General features: G+C 44.6%; 1 protein-coding gene and 1 long non-coding RNA gene across 6 annotated transcripts in view; one reads left to right on the top strand and one right to left on the bottom strand.

Annotated features, from left to right (window-relative positions):
* Positions 1 to 22,315, bottom strand: part of LOC309370033 — a 248,467-nt gene that overhangs the window by 169,425 nt on the left and 56,727 nt on the right. The window lies entirely within an intron of this gene.
* The window catches only part of PEX5L (peroxisomal biogenesis factor 5 like), a 169,523-nt gene that overhangs the window by 41,529 nt on the left and 105,679 nt on the right, over positions 1 to 22,315 (top strand). For 2 of the 5 annotated variants that reach the window (XM_081911020.1, XM_081911022.1), the window contains exon 2: positions 19,952 to 20,059. The exons of 2 other annotated variants lie outside the window; for them this stretch is intronic. In XM_081911020.1, coding sequence (XP_081767146.1) covers positions 19,952 to 20,059 — 108 coding nt within the window. Of the gene's footprint in view, positions 1 to 19,951; positions 20,060 to 22,315 lie in introns of those variants that run through there. One more of the 5 variants, XM_081911024.1, reaches the window with a different exon arrangement.

Here is a 22,315-nt window from a genome sequence, read left to right on the forward strand (position 1 = left end):
TAGCTTATGTGTGTGCTGGGGGTGGGGGAATGCAGTGAGCGAACTGATCCAAAGCTGTGGAGAATTGACAACTCAACTACCTCCCAAGAAGTTCTGCTGTTCCTACTGAAATCCTCTCGTTTCCTTTCCCCTTTGCCTTCCAATTACCTGGAGGAAGGGCTTCTTGTAACTGATGATTCTGCAGTGATCAATATTTTCCCTCACATTTAAGCTTTTGCTCATTGTTTACTATTTTTATGCAAGTGGGACCTAAAACAAAATGCTCCTTTTCAGTCAGCCAACCATGCCCTTTCCCAGGATACTACATTTCACCCTACCTTTCTGGCTTTCTTCCTGTCAAATATCTATGTCAAGAGGAATCCCTCTACTTCCTATGGGATCTAGGGCTGAACTGTGGAGGCAGGCAGATAGATGCGGCTGTCACTCCTTCAGTTTCTGCACAAATGCAGAAAACAATCCATTTGCTCCCATGTGATCATGCTTGCAGTGATGCATGTGAAGTATATTGAGTGCAACATGCCATCTAAAGGATAAGTAATGTGAAAATATTGTCATTATTGTGATTTCTTACGAAGACAGGTGCTGTGGCCCACGAAGACACTTCAGTATGATACCAGAGGCCCTCTGTAGATATACACTCACCTGTGACTTTTTTCAGAACAAAAATAACTACTCTCTGGAGGAACCCTGTGGCAGGCTGATTTGCGTGTAGATAGAAGGAACCAGCTGCTCCAGCGTCAGAAAACAAACAGCATCGTTCACCTGGGAATCCTGTTTAGTTCCGCTGCTAAACATTTATTTGTTTCGCAGAGATTCTGAGTCTCATTTTCCATCTTAAGCGAGCGCTCAAAATGGCACCGCGTCTGATAAACGATACGGGTGACACGACGAAGCGATAAAATCATAGAGTCATAGAATTGTAGCGCTAGAAGGGGCTCTGAGGGTCATTATCATTGCAGCATTTGTGTGCACTGCCTTAATGGTGACTTTCGTTTATGCTGCCTTTCATTGAACATCTTCCGCTGAAATATGAAACTGTACCCCCAAAGCATTATAAGCGAAGCAACGTTAATGGGAACCCCAGGATTAAGCTAATGATGGTGATTTTCCTAGGCGAAAAAAGATCAGCAAGTATTTTCCTGAATTCCCCCATACCTGTACTGGCCAGTTCACTGGCAGCATCTGCTGGACTGCAGAGAATTTGACACCTGGAGTTAGATAACATTGGCTGTGGGATCTGAGAGAGAAGGCTTGTCACTAGAACACAGATGGTTGTTGAGTTGAAGGGTTTAAGTCATAGGTTTGTGTAGAAAATGCATAATTGAATTTGCATGCAATTTTTGTGTGTGAACATAGACATTCTGATTGGACTTATTGAAAAGAAGATAATTATGTGTTGTATATATATGGAAAATGAACAATAAAGCATTTAGAAATTTTTTTAAAAGAGTTTAAGGCTGCACAGCATGCAGGTGACTGGGAATAATGGCAAAATAAGCAACACCTAAATATTTTCTTCCAGGAGCTTAAGGTGGTATACATGACCACAACTCCCATCATCCCATCCCATGACTACAACTCCCATCATCCCATCCCATGTTGGCAGGGGCTGATGGGAACTGGAATCCAACAACACCTGGAGAACAAGAGTTCTCTCAACTTTTCCTGGCCTCAGGGCTGCATTCACCCTTGTCCGACCCAATGGCAAGGGGCACATTCCAGTGGTGGGTGTGGCCTAGGTGGGTGTGGCCACAGCCTCCATCTCAGGTGATCCATGTAGATGAACTGAGAGGGAGTTATTGCACTCTCCCTGCTCATCAGAGGGTCAGTCTGATGACCAGGGCATGGGGCAGTTTGCAACCCCCATCAGGGTGCAGTGGTAAGTGAAGTGTAAACATCTAGAAAAAATGTCAAACTTGTTTTTGTTTTTTGAAAAAAATACTTTTTCTTGCCACCATCAAAATTGGTAGGCGCTTTCACTGGCGGCAACAGTAAAAAAAAATTCTAGGGAGGCTGGATGAAGCCCCCAAATTCAGGATTTGCTACCCTGGATCTAGAGAGTCACAGATTAACCACCTGTTTTTAAATGAGCAATTTGTGGTTGTCTGTTGCATCAGTTGGGCAAAATAATGGAATGTGGGATGAGGTTTACTTCTCAGCGAATAATCTGATATAATAATACAGATTGCATACTGTTCCTTATATTTATACACACACAGAAAGCTTGATTCATTTTTTTTAAAAGCTAACATTTAGAAAAGGCTCCTGGAATATCCTTTAGGAGGTTAGGTCCCCTTGTTGGCCACAGCTCTCTGTGGGAGAGATTCCAAAGTATATTAGATATTGCCCCTACAAATGTCAGATGCCAGCAGCGCCCTTGGTTAGTAGAGGAGGCCTCCTGCTGAAACCCAAGACTTTTCTCTCGGCTGTTTGCTGGCAGAAGTTTTCTAAAGGGCAACTCTCTCGCTTGAAGCCATTCATAGCGGCCTCAGCGCATGTGGTTTTGAAGTATCCAGCCTTTCTTCTCAGCTGGAGGCTTACAGAAGAGTGGCAACCAGGAGTGGTTCATGTGTTAGTGCAGAGCTTTCCAAACTGTTCTTGTTGGGGACACACGTTTTAGACGTGCATCATTTTGTAACACAGTCATTCAGTTTTACTAGCAAATCAGAGGTGAAACTGACCCCTTTCCAGTGTGGGGAGTGCTTGCATGACACACCTACACACTGCAGCCGACACACTAATGTTTCATGACACATAGTTTGGAAAGCTCTGTGTTAGTGGGACAGAAAACTGGGGCTCAAGCTGCCATAGAATCATGCTCACCCCATTTCGATCAGATTTACAATCTTCTTTGCAGGATCGAGCTCAGAGGAGGACAGCTGTGTTAGTTTCCAAAAGAAGCCAGCTGTGTGTGGCCCCAGTATGTAAGGCTCTTCTTCTTCTTCTTCTTCTTCTTCTTCTTCTTCTTCTTCTTCTTCTTCTTCTTCTTCTTCTTCTTCTAAAAAAGAGGACATGTGAGGGGAGGAGTGAAGGAGATTTAGGTCACATCCATACCACACACTATTAAAGTAAACAGCTTCTGCTGAAGAATATTAGTTTACTGTTATGTTCTGAAGTTCTCACCCTGGGCCAGCAGGGGGATACTGTAGATAGTTTTCTCTCAGGTCCACATATGCAAATAAGGAATTGAAAGTGACGTTCAGTGATTGGATAGTTACTGAAAGTTGTTACTGTTGCCATGTAGTTGAGCTCTATATAAGCAGGTTGGCTGAACCCTTCAGCCCTGTTCTGTTCTGGCCTGTGAATAAACAAGAGCTGTCTGAGGAATCACTGTGTTGTCTGATATGTTCACCCACAACTTAGCATTTACCCCTCACAAAGCTGCAGTTCCCAGCGCCCTTGGAAAACTACAGTTCCCAGGATTATTCGGGGGAAGCCATGTGTATTAAATGTGCTTTAAATGTAGAGTGTGGGTGTGACCTCAGTGCTGGATGTGTAAGGGAGTCCGTGTGTCAGTAAAGGCATGGAGAATTCACCCAGCAGCAAGATAACTGGACTGACTCTTGATTGCATAGATGTCAATAAGTACCTGCAAGGTCAGTATCAGGTTCTGAGTCTTCTCTGTGGTGGCCTGCAGGTCATTCTCTCTAGGACTGAAAGCCTCTGACAAGTGGCATAAACAGCATTTATGAAATCAGGCTCCGTCCATATGTATGAGCAACCCTTTTGAGAAGTGCGCCGAAAGCAAAGGAGATGCAAATAGTAAACTGTGAGTAATTACAATGCAGCCAGGCAAAGCAGAAGCAAAGTAGGTATCGCAGGACTATCACCTAATATAATTACACCACAGAAAGAAGAGAAATGCAAGCACGTTCATGCATTTGTAAACCCCAGGGGCTTACGAAACAGCAGACTTAAATTTCATGGCTCTCTGGGTTAGGCTTACTAGGCAGCTTTTGTTTCCAGAGATGCTTTTGTTTAAAGTTCCCTCTTAACCAAGACCATCAGGATACATAAGAGAATGGATGGCACCTTATTTTTGGAAATCGCAGCTTTATGCAACACACGAGAGCCTTCTCTTCTCTTTCCCTCCTAAATGAAGCAGCTCTGGTATAGGCCATGTTTTAAGTGATTTTGTTCGCTGAATAGCCATGGTATTTTATCAGAGACTGATTTTTGGTGTTGTGCCAGCCTGGGGAAACACCTTGCCTCCATGTCCGAGGCGGGGTGTTCCGTCCCACAAAGGCACCCGACCTTGAAGGTAAACATCATTATCAAGCAAGAGAAATCAAGAGATGTCGTTCCTTGCATAAATTCTTCCGATCTTTTATCCCACCCCTCTGTAATCCCACCACTATTCCTGCAGGTGTGAATGCCTCTATACTTTTATATAGGGATGTCGTGCCTCTAGATCAGGCATAGGTGAACTCGGCCCTCCAGATGTTTTGGGACTACATCTCCCATAATCCCTAGCTTACAGGACCAGTGATCAAGGATGATGGGAGTTGTAGTCCCAAAACATCTGGAGGGCCGAGTTTGCCTATGCCTGCTCTAGACCTTGAAGCCATTGTGTACCTTCATGGTATTTGGCACATGACATACCGATCTTTCCAAATGACTTTTAAACACCTCCCCAACCCGCCCGGTTAATCAATTTGTACGGTAGTCAAAATGCAATTTTAGGGACTTATTAACATCCATATAATTAACCTTAGTTTTCCCAGCTGCCTCTCTTTTAATTAAATTCACAGATAGGAATCAAACTGCCCTTTAAAAGCAGAAAGTTCCTTAATTATTTTCTGCATTAATTAGCAGACCGGTAGGCTTTTGTTATATATATAGTCGAATGACTATGCTTTGTAAACAGGTTGCATGAATGCGATGCATTGGAATTACTGCAATGATTAGTGATGAGGGCGGAGTCCGAAAAATTCAGGTGGGTACAGAATTACATGGGTTTGCTCCCCAGTTCCTTTAGAGTTGGGCCCTTAAGTTCTCCAAACTAAGGGCATCCAATGTTGTACCCTCCCAATGTTGTCAGACTACGACTCCCATCAGCACTAGCCAGGATGGGCAACGGTGGGTAGAGTAAAACCCACCCACCCCTCTTACTACACTAGAACACATGGGCATCCAGTGAGGTGGAATGTTGGGGGATACAGGGCAGATAAAAGGAAGCGCTTCTTTTCACAGGGCAAAGTTGCACCAGGGAACAGGAGGCAGTGATGGCCACCAGCTTGAATGTCAGGGACCAGATGGATGAGATGAAGTGGTGGGAGCTCCAAAGATGACACCTTCAAGCCTGGATCTTGGTGGTGGGACACTGAGGAGCAGTCAGCAGAAGGGGCGAGCTGGGAGTTGATAGAAGCAGGAGACTTGAGTGATCAAGGGTGATTGAGAGACCGCCGAGACCACATAACACCGGTCTTGAAAGACCTACATTGGCTCCCAGTACGTTTCCAAGCACAATTCAAAGTGTTGGTGCTGACCTTTAAAGCCCTAAACGGCCTCAGCCCAGTATACCTGAAGGAGTGTCTCCACCCCCATTGTTCTACCCGGACACTGAGGTCCAGCACCGAGGGCCTTCTGGCGGTTCCCTCACTGCAAGAAGCCAAGTTACAGAGAACCAGGCAGAGGGCCTTCTTGGTAGTGGCAACCGCAATGTGGAACGCCCTCCCACCAGATGTCAAAGAGAAAAACAACGACCAGACTTTTAGAAGACATCTGAAGGCAGCCCTGTTTAGGGAAGCTTTTGATGTTTGATGCATTACTGTATTTTAATATTTTGTTGGAAGCCACCCAGAGTGGGTGGGGAAGCCCAGCCAGATGGGTGGGGTATAAATAAATTATTATTATTATTATTATTATTATTATTATTAGGAGAAGGAGGACCCTCCAGGACAGGATTAGAAGCTGAGAGTCACAGTGTACGGGCAGACAGTCCCCGTCCTGATGACTCTCCTCCCCCTCCTCCCCCTCGCTTTAGGAGGGTCCTGCATGTTGCTGAGCAATGTCTCAGATAGGCCCAGAGGAGGAGCCCACCCCCTCGATGTAGCCTCCGTCTGCTTGGGTGGGATCCAGAGTGAAAAGCTAGAGGGGGAATGGGGTGCCTAGAGCTTAGCTTCAGGAACGCCTCTGTTGAGTGAAGGCGAATCAGGGACACTGCTGTGTTGTTTTCTGCTAGTAAAAAGCGAATTGCATTCCGTGCCTTCTCTCTCTCTCTTTCTCTTTCTTTCTCTCTCTCTCTCTCTCTCTCTCTCTCTCTCTCTCTCTCTCTCTCTCTGTGTGTGAGAGAGAGAGAGAGAGAGAGAGTCAAAACAAAATAAAAAAATTCCTTCCAGTAGCACCTTAGAGACCAACAAAGTTTGTTATTGGTATGACCTTTCGTGTGCATGCACACTTCTGAAGAAGTATCTGAAAAAGTGTGCATGCACATGAAAGCTCATACCAATAACAAACTTAGTTGGTCTCTAAGTGAGGAGATTTCATCCCTCCCATATCCAAGAATCTGCTGATGTTCTCTGCTGATTCTCCAGAGAGGAGGGGGCGGTTTCTGCTCTCTACTTATTCCGCTCCAGCCTCACATCAAAGAGAGAGAGAGAGAGAGAGAGAGAGAGAGAGAGAGAGAGAGAGAGAGAGAGAGACTGAGTGTTAGAAAGAGATCATGTGTAAAAATAGGGTTGCTGCTAAGAGCAGCTGCAGACACTCAGTGCAGTTCAGCATTTTTCGTTTAGACCTCATTTAGCTCTGTACATAGTTGTGTATTATAGTTGTAGATAGAATAAAGAAGATATTCTACAGAGCTGCTCTCCGAGTCATTTATGCTCTGCTATACTCTGCTGTGCGACGACTGTCTTCTTGTGGAAGTGAATCCGGTGCTCACAGCTCTAAGCTGTGAGTCCACAGCTCTTTGACCAGTTCCTGTGCAGAAGTGGTCTCTGGAAGTGCTACCCAGCTCACCTAGCCCAGTCGGGGCTGAAGTGTGTGTGAGTCCAGTTGGTGGCACTGGCTCAAGGGTGATGCTGACACTTAAGGTGTTATTGGAAGGATTTTTTTTATTTTGTTTCGACTATGGCAGACCAATACGGCTGCGTACCTGTAACACTCTCTCTCTCTCTCTCTCTCTCTCTCTCTCTCTCTCTCTCTCTCTCTGTGTGTGTGTGTGTGTGTGTGTGCCTGCCCTGTGGATGACCTGACTCCTGGACAGCTCCTTGACATAGGATGGGTTTAGACATAGGATTTAGACTAATTCAAGGAGAAGAAGGCTATTGAAGGCTACTAGTCATGATGGCTACATTCCACCTGTGGAATCTGTGCCTCTGGATGCCAGTTGCTTGAAATTACAGGTGTGCAGAGTGCTGTTGCCTTCAAGCCCAGCTTTGTACTTCTATTGGCACCTGGTGGGCCACTCAGAGGACAGGGTGCTGAACTAGATGGACATAACGGACCTGCCAATCCTCAGAGGAGGGTGCCCATAGCATCTCTGCATGAGTCACAGTGCTGGACTTGCCTCCCTTTGAGTGCCCAGTACAGTGATTCACACAGAAGTATTGGGAAGTGGTGCCCTTGAGGGTGAGCAGTTTTTACTCTTAGGGCCCAAACAGACATGCATGCATGCTATACATTCAAAGCACCTTCCCCACCAAAAGAATAATGGGAACTGTAGTTTAGCTCTCAGAAATTTATAATTCTCAACACCCTTAATAAACTATAGTTTTCAGCAGTGTGGAAATATGCTTTAAATGTGCTTTAAATTTATGGTGTGTGCACAGCTAATGGAAACTTCCCTCCTTAACTAATAATTTAAGCCTTTAGGTAACTTTCAGCCTACTCTGGCAGGAGAGAAAGAATTAACGTCCCCTTCCCTATTTGGTGTTAAAATGGGGAGGAGACACATCAAATGCTGCCATGTGTTTAATGTCACACCTGTTTTTGACCCTTACAGACTCTAAAAGTAAATATTTTCAAGCAGGCTGACAATTTTTAATCAGAGAGGGAAAGAAATCAAGAGTTTGGCAGCTGGAGTTCAGTCTGAAAGGAGCTTGCAAATGAGACCTCTTCATATTTGGCAGATCTTGAAGGCTTTCAAAGTCTCTTTTTTGTCTTGTGGTTCTCAGCCGCACACAGACTTTTTGCTTCTTATTCATTGCCCTTAGGTCTGGGAACTTTTGCCACTGGCGTTTGTAATGTCACGAATTTTACAGAACATGTGTTTAGACATCACATGTTTGCTCTCTGGAAAGGTTTTTTTTCCTTCTTCTTTTTTTGCAGAGTCATGCCTAACTGAGCAGCTGCCAAAGGGCAGGTACTGTGTGCTGGATTCTGAGGACAAATTGTGCGTTTTCAGTTTCCCAGCTGCTTATTCTTTCTCGGGGAAGATAAATTAAACTCCCTGCTTCATCTCTAGACAAGCTCATGTTTGTTGCCTACTTTTAGGCGAGGTTGTACAATTTCACTGACACGCCTCTTTAGGGAGAGAGGGGCTTTCATAGAATCACAGAACTGTAGAGTTGGAAGGGACCCCAGGGGTCATCTAGCCCAACCCCCTTCAAAGCAGGAAACTCAACTAAAGCATCCATGACAGATGGCCATCCAACCTCTGCTTTAAAACTTTCAAGGAAGGAGAGTCTGCAACCTACGGGACTGCCTCTCTTGGTATGCCCCGCAGAGGACCTTAAGGTCCACAAATGACAACACATTGGAGGTCCCAGGTCGCAAGGTGGTCAGATTGGTCTCAAGGGCCAGGGCCTTTTCAGTACTGGCCCCGACTTGGTGGAACGCTCTGTCACAAGATACCAGGGCTCTGCGGGACTTGACATCTTTCCGCAGGGCCTGAAGGCAGCCCTGTTGAGGGAATTTTTTAATGTTTGATGTTTTATTGTGTTTTTAATATTCTGTTGGGAGCTGCCCTGAGTGGCTGGGGAAACTGAGCCAGATGGGCGGGGTATAAATAAATAAATTATTATTATTATTATTATTATTATTATTCATGTGGAGCTGCTGCAACTGTAGGCAGGTGAACTGGGAGTGATGAATAGCTCCTCCATGGTGAACCTGCACCATCTCTGGACCAATGAAGGAGCATTCCCTCCACAAAGGAAGTGGAGGGAAATAATTTGTCCTCGGGTCCTTTGGGGGGGGGGAGTTTCACCATTAGGAGAAAGAATTCTGTACCTGCTCAGAGGTGCCCTGCCTGAGATAAAGGGCTTTGGGCTCTGCATAATCTCATTTGTGTGACTTCACAGTGGCGACTTCATCTTTCACTGTACTAAATAATGTACAGCAACGGAGAAAGCAGAGATGCTTAAGCTTTCTGGAATCGGAAACTTTTAATAGCATGATGGCTTCAACGCTGAGAACGCTTTAAGAAGCATTTCTCGTTACGTGAAAATTCCCGTCAGTGCTGTTGTGTTCTTTTTCCTCTTTGTCCTCTCTGTTTAATGATACAGTAACATTAGAGGTCTTATTTCTCTTTTGAGATACACAGGCACCTGACTGTGAGTTGGCTGTTTTATTCAAAGGCTCCCCATGGCTGCTCCCGCTGAAGGAGAACAAAGCTGCCATAGAAAACAAGCGCATATGGCATATCCAGAACAGAGTGGAAAATTAATAATGGATAAATAATTCAGGGTGGGCATAAATGGGGTGAATGTACCAAGACCAGAGGTGCCTGGCTCCTGCTATCATGCCACACAAGTAAATAAAGCCAGCATCAGGTGGAGAAATCAGTGTCTTGAGTAGATTTAAAGGAAAAGTTTCTAGCTTTTGGAAAGAAGTTTGAAAGTGAGCCATGCCTGGTGCAATCTTACTTTGTGTCTGTTTGCGTTTGTGTGTTAGCAGTGCAGATGGAGGGTGGTTTTGTTTGGTCTGCAGTTTTAAGAAAAGCAACCTAATTTTCAGCTCCAAGACTAGTAGGTGCATTGCAACGCAACTTATACTTTGGAATTTGCACGGCTCCGAATTGTGGGATGCCGCCCCCAGCTCAGAAAAGTACCAAAATGTATCTGGGAAAAATACGTATTTAGAAATGCATACGTTGAGGCAAAATAGATATTTAGAAGTGTCATTTGTGTTAAACTACTATTTAAATATGCATTTAATCTTAAATTTTCCTGCAGATTGGGAGGGGGGGGGAATCAGAGATTTATATGGAAATGGAATGGAACAGTTTTATGAATGAACGCATGTAATTGACACAAATTGGAACTAGACTGAGCCTTCCACCCTTGGTAGCTTTTCTGGCATGCAGCTGATGGGATACATCGGTTGTTTGCAAAGCTCTGTGCACGATGATTAGCAGAGTCAACTTTGCAAAAGAACAGAAACTTCAATAATCTCATTATAGGAAACTGACATAAACCAGGTTTATGTCAGATGGCTGCCAAAACACCCATTCATCTTTAACCCAACACTTTGAAGCTCTTGGAAGCCGCCCAGAGTGGCTGGGGAAACTCAGCCAGATGGGCGGGGTATAAATAAATTATTATTATTATTATTATTATTATTATTATTATTATTATTATTATTTTGAATTCCCAGACTCATTGACATCTGCTGAGGATGTAGTTGTCCTCCAAAATCTGTCTGCACTAGCTCCGCATTCGCACTAGCGCTGATCTGCTGCTCTTCCCATAATACTACTTTCATTCTCGATAGCAACTATATGGAATCATTTCAAGGGTCAAAAAGAGAAAAGGCTAATAATCTGCAGGAGACTCTGCTAACTCCAGTGTAAATCACCAGCGCTAATACCAGTAGAGGCATGTCATCTCCCCTCTGGGATGCCTCCTTTCTTCTTTTTCCTGCACAGGCAGGTGAGATTAAAGTCCTGGAATTAGTCGCTTCGTGTGGAGAGGTGAGAGCCTGCCATTTCAGAATGGCTTGATTATCTCAGGATGTGTTCAAAAGGAAAAACACATACAATTTCCTGCCAGAAATTGTTTTGTTCAGGTTGCTTCCTTAATGCTGGCAACTTTCTGCAGAGTGGAAAAGCCACTGTTCCACTTTTCAGTAAGAAAAGAAATGCAATATTGTTCACACACACATACACACACACACACACAAACACACACACACAGAGAGAGAGAGAGAGAGAGAGAGAGAGAGAGAGAGAGAGAGAGAGAGAGAGAGAGAAGGCACGGAATGCAATTCGCTTTTTAGTACTAGTTGTACAGTGGTTTGATTTCACTCCCAGAAGCACACTCCATTGTCTCTCGAGACAGACAGATGCCAACAATAACAAAGGAAATGGTAGCACTGATGATTGGTTTCTGTTTTATCTATAAGGTAAAGGTAAAGGGACCCCTGACCATTAGGTCCAGTCGTGACCGACTCTGGGGGCACGACGCTCATCTCGCTTTATTGGCCAAGGGAGCCAGCTTACAGCTTCCAGATCATGTGGCCAGCATGACTAAGCCGCTTCTGGCGAACCAGAGCAGTGCACGGAAATGCCGTTTACCTTCCCGCTGGATCAGTACCTATTTATCTACTTGCACTTTGATGGGCTTTCGAACTGCTAGGTTGGCAGGAGCAGGGACCGAGCAACGGGAGCTCACCCCGTCGCAGGGATTTGAACCGCCAATCTTCTGGTCGGCAAGTCCTAGGCTCTGTGGTTTAACCCACAGCGCCACCCTGACCTATTCCAGAGAACATATCTTAGGGTTGCCATATCTTGAAGAGCAAAAAAGAGGACAGCTTGGGCTGGCAGCGGCCGCAGCGTGCAGAAAACTTGAGCCTGAGCCTGATCCCCGAGCCCCAACCCACTCCCCAAAATAAAACCCAAACATTTCCTTTAAAATGTAAACAGGACATGTCTGGGTTTTCCTGGATGCATGGCAACCCTACATATCGACACCGGTCAGGACCAGTCTTGAACTTCAGCAGTCACCCAGGTCTGGGAGCCCTGCTCTGTGCTAAATGCTGAAAAATCTCATAAGTATGTGGGATCTTTTCCTGGAATGTGAACCTCTGCAAGGTAGCAATAATTATCCTTTGATCACCTAGTGTCTGGTACCCAGTCTAGGGTGAACATGTACAAAAAAAGGCTTCAGGACCTCTAGGAAGTGTGCAGAAGGGAAAACTGCAGCCAGAGCTTATCTGCAGAAATTACCTTTCCTACAAAAGTGTTAAAGGTGCAGAAGCCATGGCCCCTTTTGCATTGACCACATTAATCCAGCAGTGAGCTGAACATGAGCCATTGTTATTAGCATCACCAAGATGCATATTCCTGTGTACCATACCTGGTCTTCCAGGAATATTGAGCTGTAGAAAGAAAGGGTGTGTGGAGATTTGTTTCAATACACTGAGTGATTGAGGATGTCCGGCCAGTTCCTATCACTGTATAAGAAGTGATATAATCATTATATTCAGTACCTAAGCAGCATACAGCCTTTGTGCTTCCTACTTCTGTTAGAATAACCAGAATATTCAGAGGCTTCTCGCAATTCCAATGTATCTGCAATAGGTGAGAGCTGTTGTTTTTTAATTGGGTCCCCTCTAACTGGCATGTATTCAGGCCCTTTGGTTTCTGTTATGTCAGGAGTCAGTAAACTTTTTCAGCAGGGGGCCGGTCCACTGTCCCTCAGACCTTGTGGGGGGCCGGACTGTATTTTTTTGGGGGGGGAAATTCCTACGCCCCACAAATAACCCAGAGATGCATTTGAATTAAAAGCAAACATTCTACTCATGTAAAAATACCAGGCAGGCCCGCAAATAACTCAGAGATGCATTTTAAATAAACGGGCACATTCTACTCATGTAAAACCACGCTGATTCCCGGACCGTCCGTGGGCCGGATTGAGAAGGCGATTGGGCCGGATCTGACCCCCAGGCCTTAGTTTGCCTACCCTTGTGTTATGTCATGGCACTTTATTTGCCTGACAAATACTTTTCATTTTCATTTAGGCTAGCCTAAAGATAGGACGCGTACCAAAAACACTGATAAGTCTTGACGTTTCTTTGGAAGTTGCCACTTAAGTTATAAAGAAAAATGGTTGAGGTGGGGAGAAATGACTCTTGAAATGTCTACCCTCATTATTTCTTCCCCGTGCAAACAATTAGAAACAGCCAGAACACACTTCGTTTGCTCTGAGGAAACTTTTGGATTTAGTGGAAGAGTGCCACGTCCCTGGAGGGTAAATTTGTAAATGCTCAAGTAAAGACATTCCCTCTGCTTCAGTAAATTTCGAGACTTGCTGGGTTATTGGTGGAATAAACCCCCTGTGAGGAGCACTGGAAACTTTTCTGAATAAATCTTGAATTCTACACACACTCTTGAGTGATTGTAAAAGGCACTGTTCTCTAATGAGTCTTCAAATGTTTGCGCGAGGCAATTTTCACTTGGAGATGTTTATATGGGAAACGGTTCACCAATGGGATCAAATAAATCAATGAATGAGTAAAGTAGGTTGCCATGAGTAGCTACGGCATGTAGTCTGAGGGGTGTGTCCGGAGATCCCTTGCCTCACCCCAAGGCACAACTCTCAAAATCTGAACTGCAGATTCCAACACAGGATGCAGCTTGCACTTTTGCAAAGGGAGAAGTCCCAGGAAGTCAGGCCCCATTGGTCCATTGATCTCAGGAGTCTCTTCAATGACTGGCAGTACGTCTCCAAGGTTTCAGGCAGGGTTCTCTCCCCGCACTACCTGGAAATGTTGCCAAGGATTGAATCCTTTGTGTACAAAGGAGGTACTATGGCCCTTCAGGCACTGCATTCCCCTCATGCAGCCCTGCCAGATGTGCTGCACTGCATACATTCATGTTTGTGCCAGCACTGCACATGAATAAAGTGCCCACCCATCCTTTGGACAGCTCAGACGCTTCTCCCAAGGGACAGTTGACCTTCTAGGATGCACTGAGCCCTCGGTTTCTTGCTGCCTTGGCCACACCAGCTCTTCTTCCACCCCAAGGTCTCCTGCAGCAGTGCTTCAGCCCAAGTCCAAAGAAAAGAAAAAGTTGCCGTTTGTTTCCCAAAGAGAAACACAGTCCCATAGAGAGAACTATAAGGGCTTCTTCACATAGTTTGTTGAGGTGACAGCTCTCTTGCGATAAGGATTTTTGCTATGCTTGTTTCCATTATCAGACTGTGCATTTGTTCGATCTAGCAATCTGTGATTGGCGTTTTACTTTCCCCATCTTATCCTGATGTGACTCAGCCCAAAGATACTGTTCCTTGGAGAATGACTCACCTGGAAGAGCCTCAGAGAGGGGGCTTTCATTGTTCAAGCTAGGAATGAGCTCACAATTGCAGACGCATCCTACCAGTGTTGGATCAGGTCAAAGGCCCATCTCGTCCTGCATCCGGTTTCCATTGTGGCCAACAGCAGAACTTAGGACCAGACTGCAACAGAGCTCTCCCCACGTAATTATTGTGTGGGCACAATGTAGGTGACCCCTGACGTACCCTGACTGTCTGCAGTTCTCCATGGTTTTAGGCAGGGGTCTGTCGCAGCCCTACCTGGAGTTGGCATGGATTCTGTAAGTGAAGTGTAAGGACTTATCCACACTTCTTGTTGTCCCACTGCTTTCCCCCAGGGAAAACTGCTGTTTCGCTCTTAATTGGAGCAAAGCCACTCCTGACATCAGGAGGGGGGGTTGCGGGCTCACGCCCCACCATCGTTCGCACGGGGCTGGCTGCGGCCCTGCGTGACTAGAGGAATCCTCGGGCTGCGTCATACCCTGGGCCAGCCAATCAGCTGGCTGCAGGGGCGGGGCTTGGGTCATTTACGGTCGGTGCGGCCCGAGAACGCCGGAGCAAATGGCAATTCTGGTTTCCACCAGATTGCCATTTGTTCTGATCTGTCACTAAAGAGTGGGGCAAGGGGGAAACCAGTCAGACCCATGCCTAGAAAGTGTGAACCAAGCAGAAAACTGCTCGGACCTGTGCTTTCTAGGTGCAGCACAAATGAACGTGTGAATGAGCCCTGAATGTAGCTCCTGGTTTCCTGTATTCTTTTGAAAGAAAGTACTTCTTCAAAAAGAGACGCGGGTGGCGCTGTGGGTTAAACCACAGAGCCTAGGGCTTGCCGATCAGAAGGTCAGTGGTTCGAATTCCCGCGACGGGGTGAGCTCCTGTTGCTCGGTCCCTGCTCCTGCCAGCCTAGCGGTTCGAAAGCATGCCAGTGCAAGTAGATAAATAGGTACCGCTCCGGCGGGAAGGTGAATGGCGTTTCCGTGCGCTGCTCTGGTTTGCCAGAAGCGGCTTAGTCATGCTGGTCACATGACCCGGAAGCTGTACGCCAGCTCCCTCAGCCAGTAAAGCGAGCCAATAAAGCTACTAGCCATGATGGCTATATTGTGCCTCCACAGTCAGAGACAGTAATGCTTCTGGTCGCAGGAAGACAGAGGGATCTTGTGTTTGAATCCTGCTTGCAGGCATCTGGCTGGCCACTGTGAGAACAAGATGCTGGCTAGATGGGCCATTGTGCTCATCTAGCAGGGGTCTACTTATGTTCTTATACATCTGCTTTTCAAATGCTTTTTTCTTAAGTAATACGGCAAGGACCTCCAATTTCCAAGGTCTTGGTGGTTGACGTTAAAAAAATAAAATAAAAATAAACCTACTTTGTTATAAATCCCAATTTGCATCCCACAGCAAGTAGTTTATCAGTGTTGATTTTCTCAGGAGCTGACATTACTCCATGCACTATGGCCTGCAAAGCAATAATGAAACACATGCAAGGGTTCCCTGCTTGGGTATCATTTTTCTTTTGCAGAACAGATGACACCTGGGATATAGGAGGTCAGTTTAATGAGAGTAAATGAGACGGGGGAAAGCGCAGAGAGATGTCGCCATTATTTTTGACAAATAGCACCAGGGATTTAGCTCATTTATGACTCTTTATTTTAGAGTGTGCAGAATTAAATTTGCTAAAAATAAATAGATAAAATGTGGTCCAGCTAGCTTGCTCTATTACTTCCCTTCCTGATAACCATCCTTCATTGTTGAAAGACTTCAGTTAACTGATAAGATATTAATCACTAGACGGCAAGAACCCTATAGGGGTTGTTTGCTGCTATAGATCCAGTGTCTCCTTTTACGCATACCCACGCTGACATTGCCGAGGATTATTGTAGTACCCAGAATGCAGCGGGTTTCTTTATAGAGCAATGTAAAGAAAATATAAGTCCTTGCCCTGAGCAGCCTACAGCTGAAATTTAGATTTTCCCTAATTCTGATAACATAGCTACATTCTGCACATGGAAAGTCCATATGTTAGGGATAGGGTTTTATTTATTATACTCATAATCCCCCTTGATTCCCCCACCCCTTGTTCTTGATTTCTTTGTGGAAGGGGTGTTTCGATATGTGGGAACATGTATTTATTTACTTAAATAAGATGTACAGCATTTATAGCCCACCTGTTCCTCCAAAGATCTCAAGGTGGTGTACATGGACTCCATCACCCCGTTTTATCCGCACAACAACCCTGTGAGGTGGGTTAGGCTGAGAGACAGTGACTGGCCCAAGGTCACCTGGTGAGCTTCATGGCTGAGTGGGGGATTTCATCCCTGGTCTCTCCCAGGTCCTAGTGCAACACTCTAAGCACTACACCACAGTGGCTTCATGTCCCCTCTGCCTGCATTGTGAAATCATACATAGTCCATGAACTATTCCATATGCTTTTCCTGTATGCTTAAATTGGATTTGTAGCTACCAAAGACCACATCAGCTGCTCAGGGACTGGCTCTCTCTCTATAAACCTGTGAGGAGAATCAGAACTTACAGGGTTAAACAGTTCTGTGTGGCGTCTCACATTATGAGGCGTGGTTATGTTCACATACGGTTCCTTTGTGTGAGTTTCCTTTCGTTTTTGGCTGAGAGACAGAAGGATGTCTGCTCTCTCGCCGGGCTGATTTATGATGTTTTCCTTCTCATTAAAGACTGTTGGAGATTAGCTGCGTCCAGTCTGCTTTATTATCCACACACAAAGGCAACAGTTTCTCCCGCTGCAAACTCTGCTAACGACTGCTCAAAGAGAGCTGAGAGGGGCTCAAGTTTTTCTATCGGCACAGACGTCCGATCGGCGCAGCAGAAGCGTGCCGGACTTCATCTTATCTTCACAAAACCTACCCAGACCCTAAGATCATCATCTGAGTACCTTCTTAGTGTGCCTCCTCCATGAGAGGTCCAGAGGGTGGCAACACGAGAACTAACCTTTTCTGTGGTGGCTCCTTGTTCATGGAATGCTCTCCCCAGAGAATCTTTCTTGGCACCTTCAATATGCTCCTTTTTGTGCCAGGCGAAAACATTCCTTTTCAGCCAGGCCTTGGGCTGATTGACATCCACTACCTTTTGAAATGGGAGACGGGGTTATTGGTCTGTCTTTGTTCTTATTTTTATTGTGTGTTTCGTGGGTTTTATATTGTATTTTTACACTGTGATCTACGGATGATGGGTGGCATATGAATTTAACACATGCATACATAACCCAAAGAGGGTTATCAAAGGCTCTCTGCTCATCTTCTTTTCTACTTCAGCCTCAGAGTTTGTGTCCAAACTTATTTCTGCTTTTCAAACGCTTTTTTTCTTAAGTAATACGGCAAGAACCTCCAAATCACGATGTCTTGGTGGTTGACATTAAAAAAAACAAATAAAAATAAACCTACTTTGGTATAAATCCCAATTTGCATCCCACAGCAAGTAGTTTATTAGTGTTGATTTTCTCAAGAGCTGACATTGCTCCATGCACTGTGGCCTGCAAAGCAATAATGAAACACATGCAAGAGTTCCCTGCTTGGGTATCATTTTTCTTTTGCGGAGCAGATGACACCTCAAGGTGGTGTACATGGCCTCCATCTCCCCGTTTCATCCTCCCAACAACCCTGTGAGGTAGGTTAGGCTGAGAGACAGTGACTGGCCCAAGGTCACCCGGTGAGTTTCATGGCTGTGGAGGATTTGATCCCTGGTCTCTCCCAGGTCCTAGTCCGACACTCTAAGCCACAGACAACCTTTCCTTGTCTGCAGAAGGAAGCATTGCAGAGCAAAAGCTCCTCAATGATGAAGTTGAAATATACTGGGCAGAGCTTATTAAAATGATCAGCAGTACCTGCCACTCAGCTGTCCCATTGCTGTCAGGGCTCAGCAAGAAGCAAATGCAGCACTGCACATTACATGAGGCTGTCGCTGTGCGAGACAACTTGCATTGCCTGCCTGTTCCTCCAGCCCTTCCCCTCCTACACACACAGACACACAACCCACCAATTCAGTGTAATAATAAACAGCACTGTCAGAAAGACATCATATGTGAATTCTCCATAGTTCTGGTTCCGGCTCAGATGGGCATCCGAAATCCCAAGCCTCTTTCTATGACAGAAGAAATCTGGCAGACGACAGCCTTTTTGCATTCCATTGAAGAGAAATGATGGCGTGCAAATTCCCAGGTCTGCTTGGGGCATTTGGAACAATTCCTATTGTTGGTATTGAGCTGGGCAATATTTGGATTGCCCTGCGTTATTTATTTAGCTGGAGGCAGACACTAGTTTGTTTATTCCCCACCTCTCTCTCTTGGAGACTTGAAGGAGGTGGGTTAAAGGTGGTGACTGCTGGTGATGGGTGCTTTTGACAGGTCTTTGTATTGCTTCAAAGACTACCTTGATCAGAGACAACAGGGGTGCACCTCATGGGAAGTGATGCCTCTTCCAACACCCATCTGTCCCTTGTCTTAATATCGTAGGCCACTTCTATGATTGAAGAACAAAGTAATATGTAGGGGTGACTGGGTGCAATGACTGCAGTGACTGGGTGGCAGGGGGTGAAGCTTTCCAGGGGGAAATGAGATCATTCTTACTGCAGGTTTGTGACTAAATAAATGGCCTCTTCCTCTATGGCAAATAGGGATGCTTAATAATTTCATTTGATCCAGGCTGCATCTACAGAAGTATAGTGTCCCAATCAAGGGAAGTTATGTTGTTGTTTAGTCATTTAGTCGTACCCGACTCTTTGTGACCCCATGGACCAGAGCACGCCAGGCCCTCCTGTCTTCCACTGCCTCCCGCAGTTTGGTCAAACTCATGTTCGTAGCTTCAAGAACACTGTCCAACCATCTCGTCCTCTGTCATCCCCTTCTTCTTGTGCCCTCCATCTTTCCCAACATCAGGGTCTTTTCCAGGGAGTCTTCTCTTCTCATGAGGTGGCCAAAGTATTGGAGTCTCAGCTTCAGAATCTGTCCTTGCAGTGAGCACTCAGGGCTGATTTCCTTCAGAATGGAGAGGTTTGATCTTCTTGGAAGTCATAGTACCACTCTATTCTGCCTTGGTCAGACCACACCTGAAGTTCTGTGTCCAGTTCTAGGTGCCACCATTTAAGAAGGATATTGACAAGCTTGAATGTGTGCAGAGGAGGGTGACCAAGAAGATAAAGGTTCTACAAACCAAACCTTATGAAGAACGGTTGAGGGAGTTGGGTATGTTTAGCCTGGGAAAGAGGAGTCTGAGAGAAATATGACAGCCATCTTCAAATATCTCAAGAGATGTCACAAGGAAGATGGAGCAAGCTGTTTGTCTCCTGCTCTGGAGGGTAGGACTTGAACTTCAAGTTACAAGAAAGGAGATTCCTACTAAACATCAGGAAGAACTTTCTGACAGTAAGAGCTGTTCGGCAGTGGAACGGACTCCCTTTGGAGTTTGTGGACTCTTCTTCCTTGGAGGGTTTTAAGCAGAAGTTGGGTGGCCATCTGTCATGAATGCTTTAATTGATATTCCGGCATTGCCTTTTCTTCTTCTTTTTTAAATGGAGTGGAATGTATTTGAACTGGTTGTTATTGTTTGGCATGTGTCACCGGTGGGTTTTCATATTTCATTTTAACGTTTGTGTTGTATTTGCAAGTTGCTTTGGGTTGCCTTTTGTAAAAAAATAAAAACGCAACTAAAACCGTAATAATAAACACGTAGCTTCTCTTCTGCACGCCTAAGAAATGCATTTCCATTGCAATATATCGCTCCCTTTAATAGAAAACTTCAGTGGCGAGTGCTGACAGGAAAGGAGCTAAAAACAAACGAACAAACAAGCCAAATTGTAGGGAGGAAAGGAAAGAAGCTGTGCTGCAATCACAGCTAATGGTGAGTTCTGGAAACTGTTGTACAATGTCTAATCCCCCGGGAGAAATTCTGTGAAATGTGCCCCGTCAATTTCCCTGTCCAAAAGCAGAGTGGCAGAGTTTTGAGAGGCCGTTTTTACACAGCAGTCTTCCTCTCATTCTCACTCCATATTTAATCCAGCTGCTCCCACCAAGCTGCCCTGTCTCGTTTTCTTATTGTGTCTATTCATTCACGTATTGCCCTGTTATTCAGAATATTAAACCCATAATTCAAGCTTGTCTTCTTTTCCCCACTCATTGCTTATCTCATGAAGAAGCTAGTAGTACACATGCCAGAAGCAGAATTATGTGCTTCGATCCCTGATGAAAAAATTGGAGTTTCCGAAATGAAATAGGTGACTTTGTTCCAAGGCTGCCACAGCTAATATAACACAAAAAGTTATTCAAAATGCAAGATAAATATACTTTTCAACCTCAGCCATAGCCATCTGGCACCTCGGAATTTAAAAACAAAACAGAGCACTCAGGTTCTCAGGAGATATTCTGTTTCTCGCACAAAAAACAGAATAAAAACACACAGAAGTGTAAAAACATTCAGGCCATTAGTACCAGCCTCCTGCTTAAAGACATAGCACTGAATAGCTCCCCCAACCCGCAAAAAAAAAATAATAATCTAATATTCTTAATTCTTTGAGGGAGCAATCCTGTGCACAGGAAGCTGGCATTAAGCAAGTTTGTGTAAGTTAAGCAAGCATAAAGTTACACCAGATCCAAACCCCATTCAGCAGCGGGGCTGCTGCTCTGCTTAGGTCTGGCAAAAGGAAAACAAGTGCTTAGCGTCAGGTCTCCAGGTCACATGACTGGAGTCAACCTAAGTCCCGCCTCTCCCCATTCCACCCCCATTTGTTCTTCTTCCAGGTCCAAAAGGACCTGAGTGTTGGCAATTGTGCCTAAAATTGTTGTCGCCTGTACTGGGGGAGGGTGTTATTGGGTTATTGGGCTGTTGTTTTTATTTTGATTATGTATTTTGTGCTTTTATATTTTGATTTTCTTCTGTGAACCGCCCTGAGACCTCTGGGTATACAGCGGTATATAAATTCAACAACAACAACAACAATAATAATAATGCTCTTTTTGGTAGCTGTTTTTTGTTTAGGCAAAACCTATCCAGACATGTTGACGTGTTTTCATCTGGATTTAGCTTATTGTTGATTTTAATGATTTTCTGAATGTTTAAAATAGTTGCTGCCCTTTTTCACTTATATTGTTTCATTCTTCTCGTAAACTGCTTTGAGATTTTATTACAATCAAGCGGTATATAAAATTCATGCAATAAATATGTCAATAAGTAGATGGACCAGTGAGAAGCATGAGAATGTGGGAAAGTTCACAAGGGAATGTGATACTTGTCTAGTAATAACTCCAGCTGCAACAGGAATGGCTCAGTGTAGCCAACAAGCTGAGCTCATCTATATTTTACACCCCAAAGAGATGGTAGGAGTTCTGGGCTGTTCCTCCAACAAAAGTTCCCTGCAGGGGAGCAAAATAGCACATCATGGAAAGAGCTATAGTCAACTTTTCTTGCTGCTGTGTGTGTTATTACATGCAGGGAATGTTGTTTTGTGAGGCAGTTCAATTAAAAAAGCACAGAATTCAAGTCACGGCTGCAAAGGAATGGGCCTCCTGATTCTTCCTACCTTTTTCTTTGGTTTAACTTTCCTGCTCCAGACATCATATGGCATCAAACAGATTGAATTCAATAGGACTTACTTGATTGCCCTGTGGAGAACCATTTATCTGTACCTTGATTTGTATTGGAGTCAGTCAGTTGGTAGAACTCAATGGGTGTTTGGTTCCTTCAGCCTTTGCTGTTAAAATTCGTTACCGACTATGAGGTTTTCCTCCCCTGAGTGCAGAGCTGCACTTTAATAATAATAATAATAATAATTTTATTGAATGATTTTATGTTACAAAAAATTACAGCCACACTACCACTAAATATAACTGAGAAATAAAAATTACATACATCAATATTTAGTTTGTTATTTTTTATTTACCGTCTTATTTCCTCCCAAACATTCCATACAAAACACACATATGTACACACACACACACACACACACACGATAATAATGAAAGTAAATATTTCCCCCTTTCATCTTACAAAATCTTTTCTTCAATTTTGACTTCCTGTCAAGTCCCTTTGCATATGTTTTATCTTACAGTCGAATGTACACAAAACAATAAACCTTCCTATATAAATTTTCCAATACATTCT

This window comes from Podarcis melisellensis (assembly GCF_964234715.1).
Source record: "Podarcis melisellensis genome assembly, chromosome: 5".
NCBI classification, from domain to species: Eukaryota; Metazoa; Chordata; class Lepidosauria; order Squamata; family Lacertidae; genus Podarcis; species Podarcis melisellensis.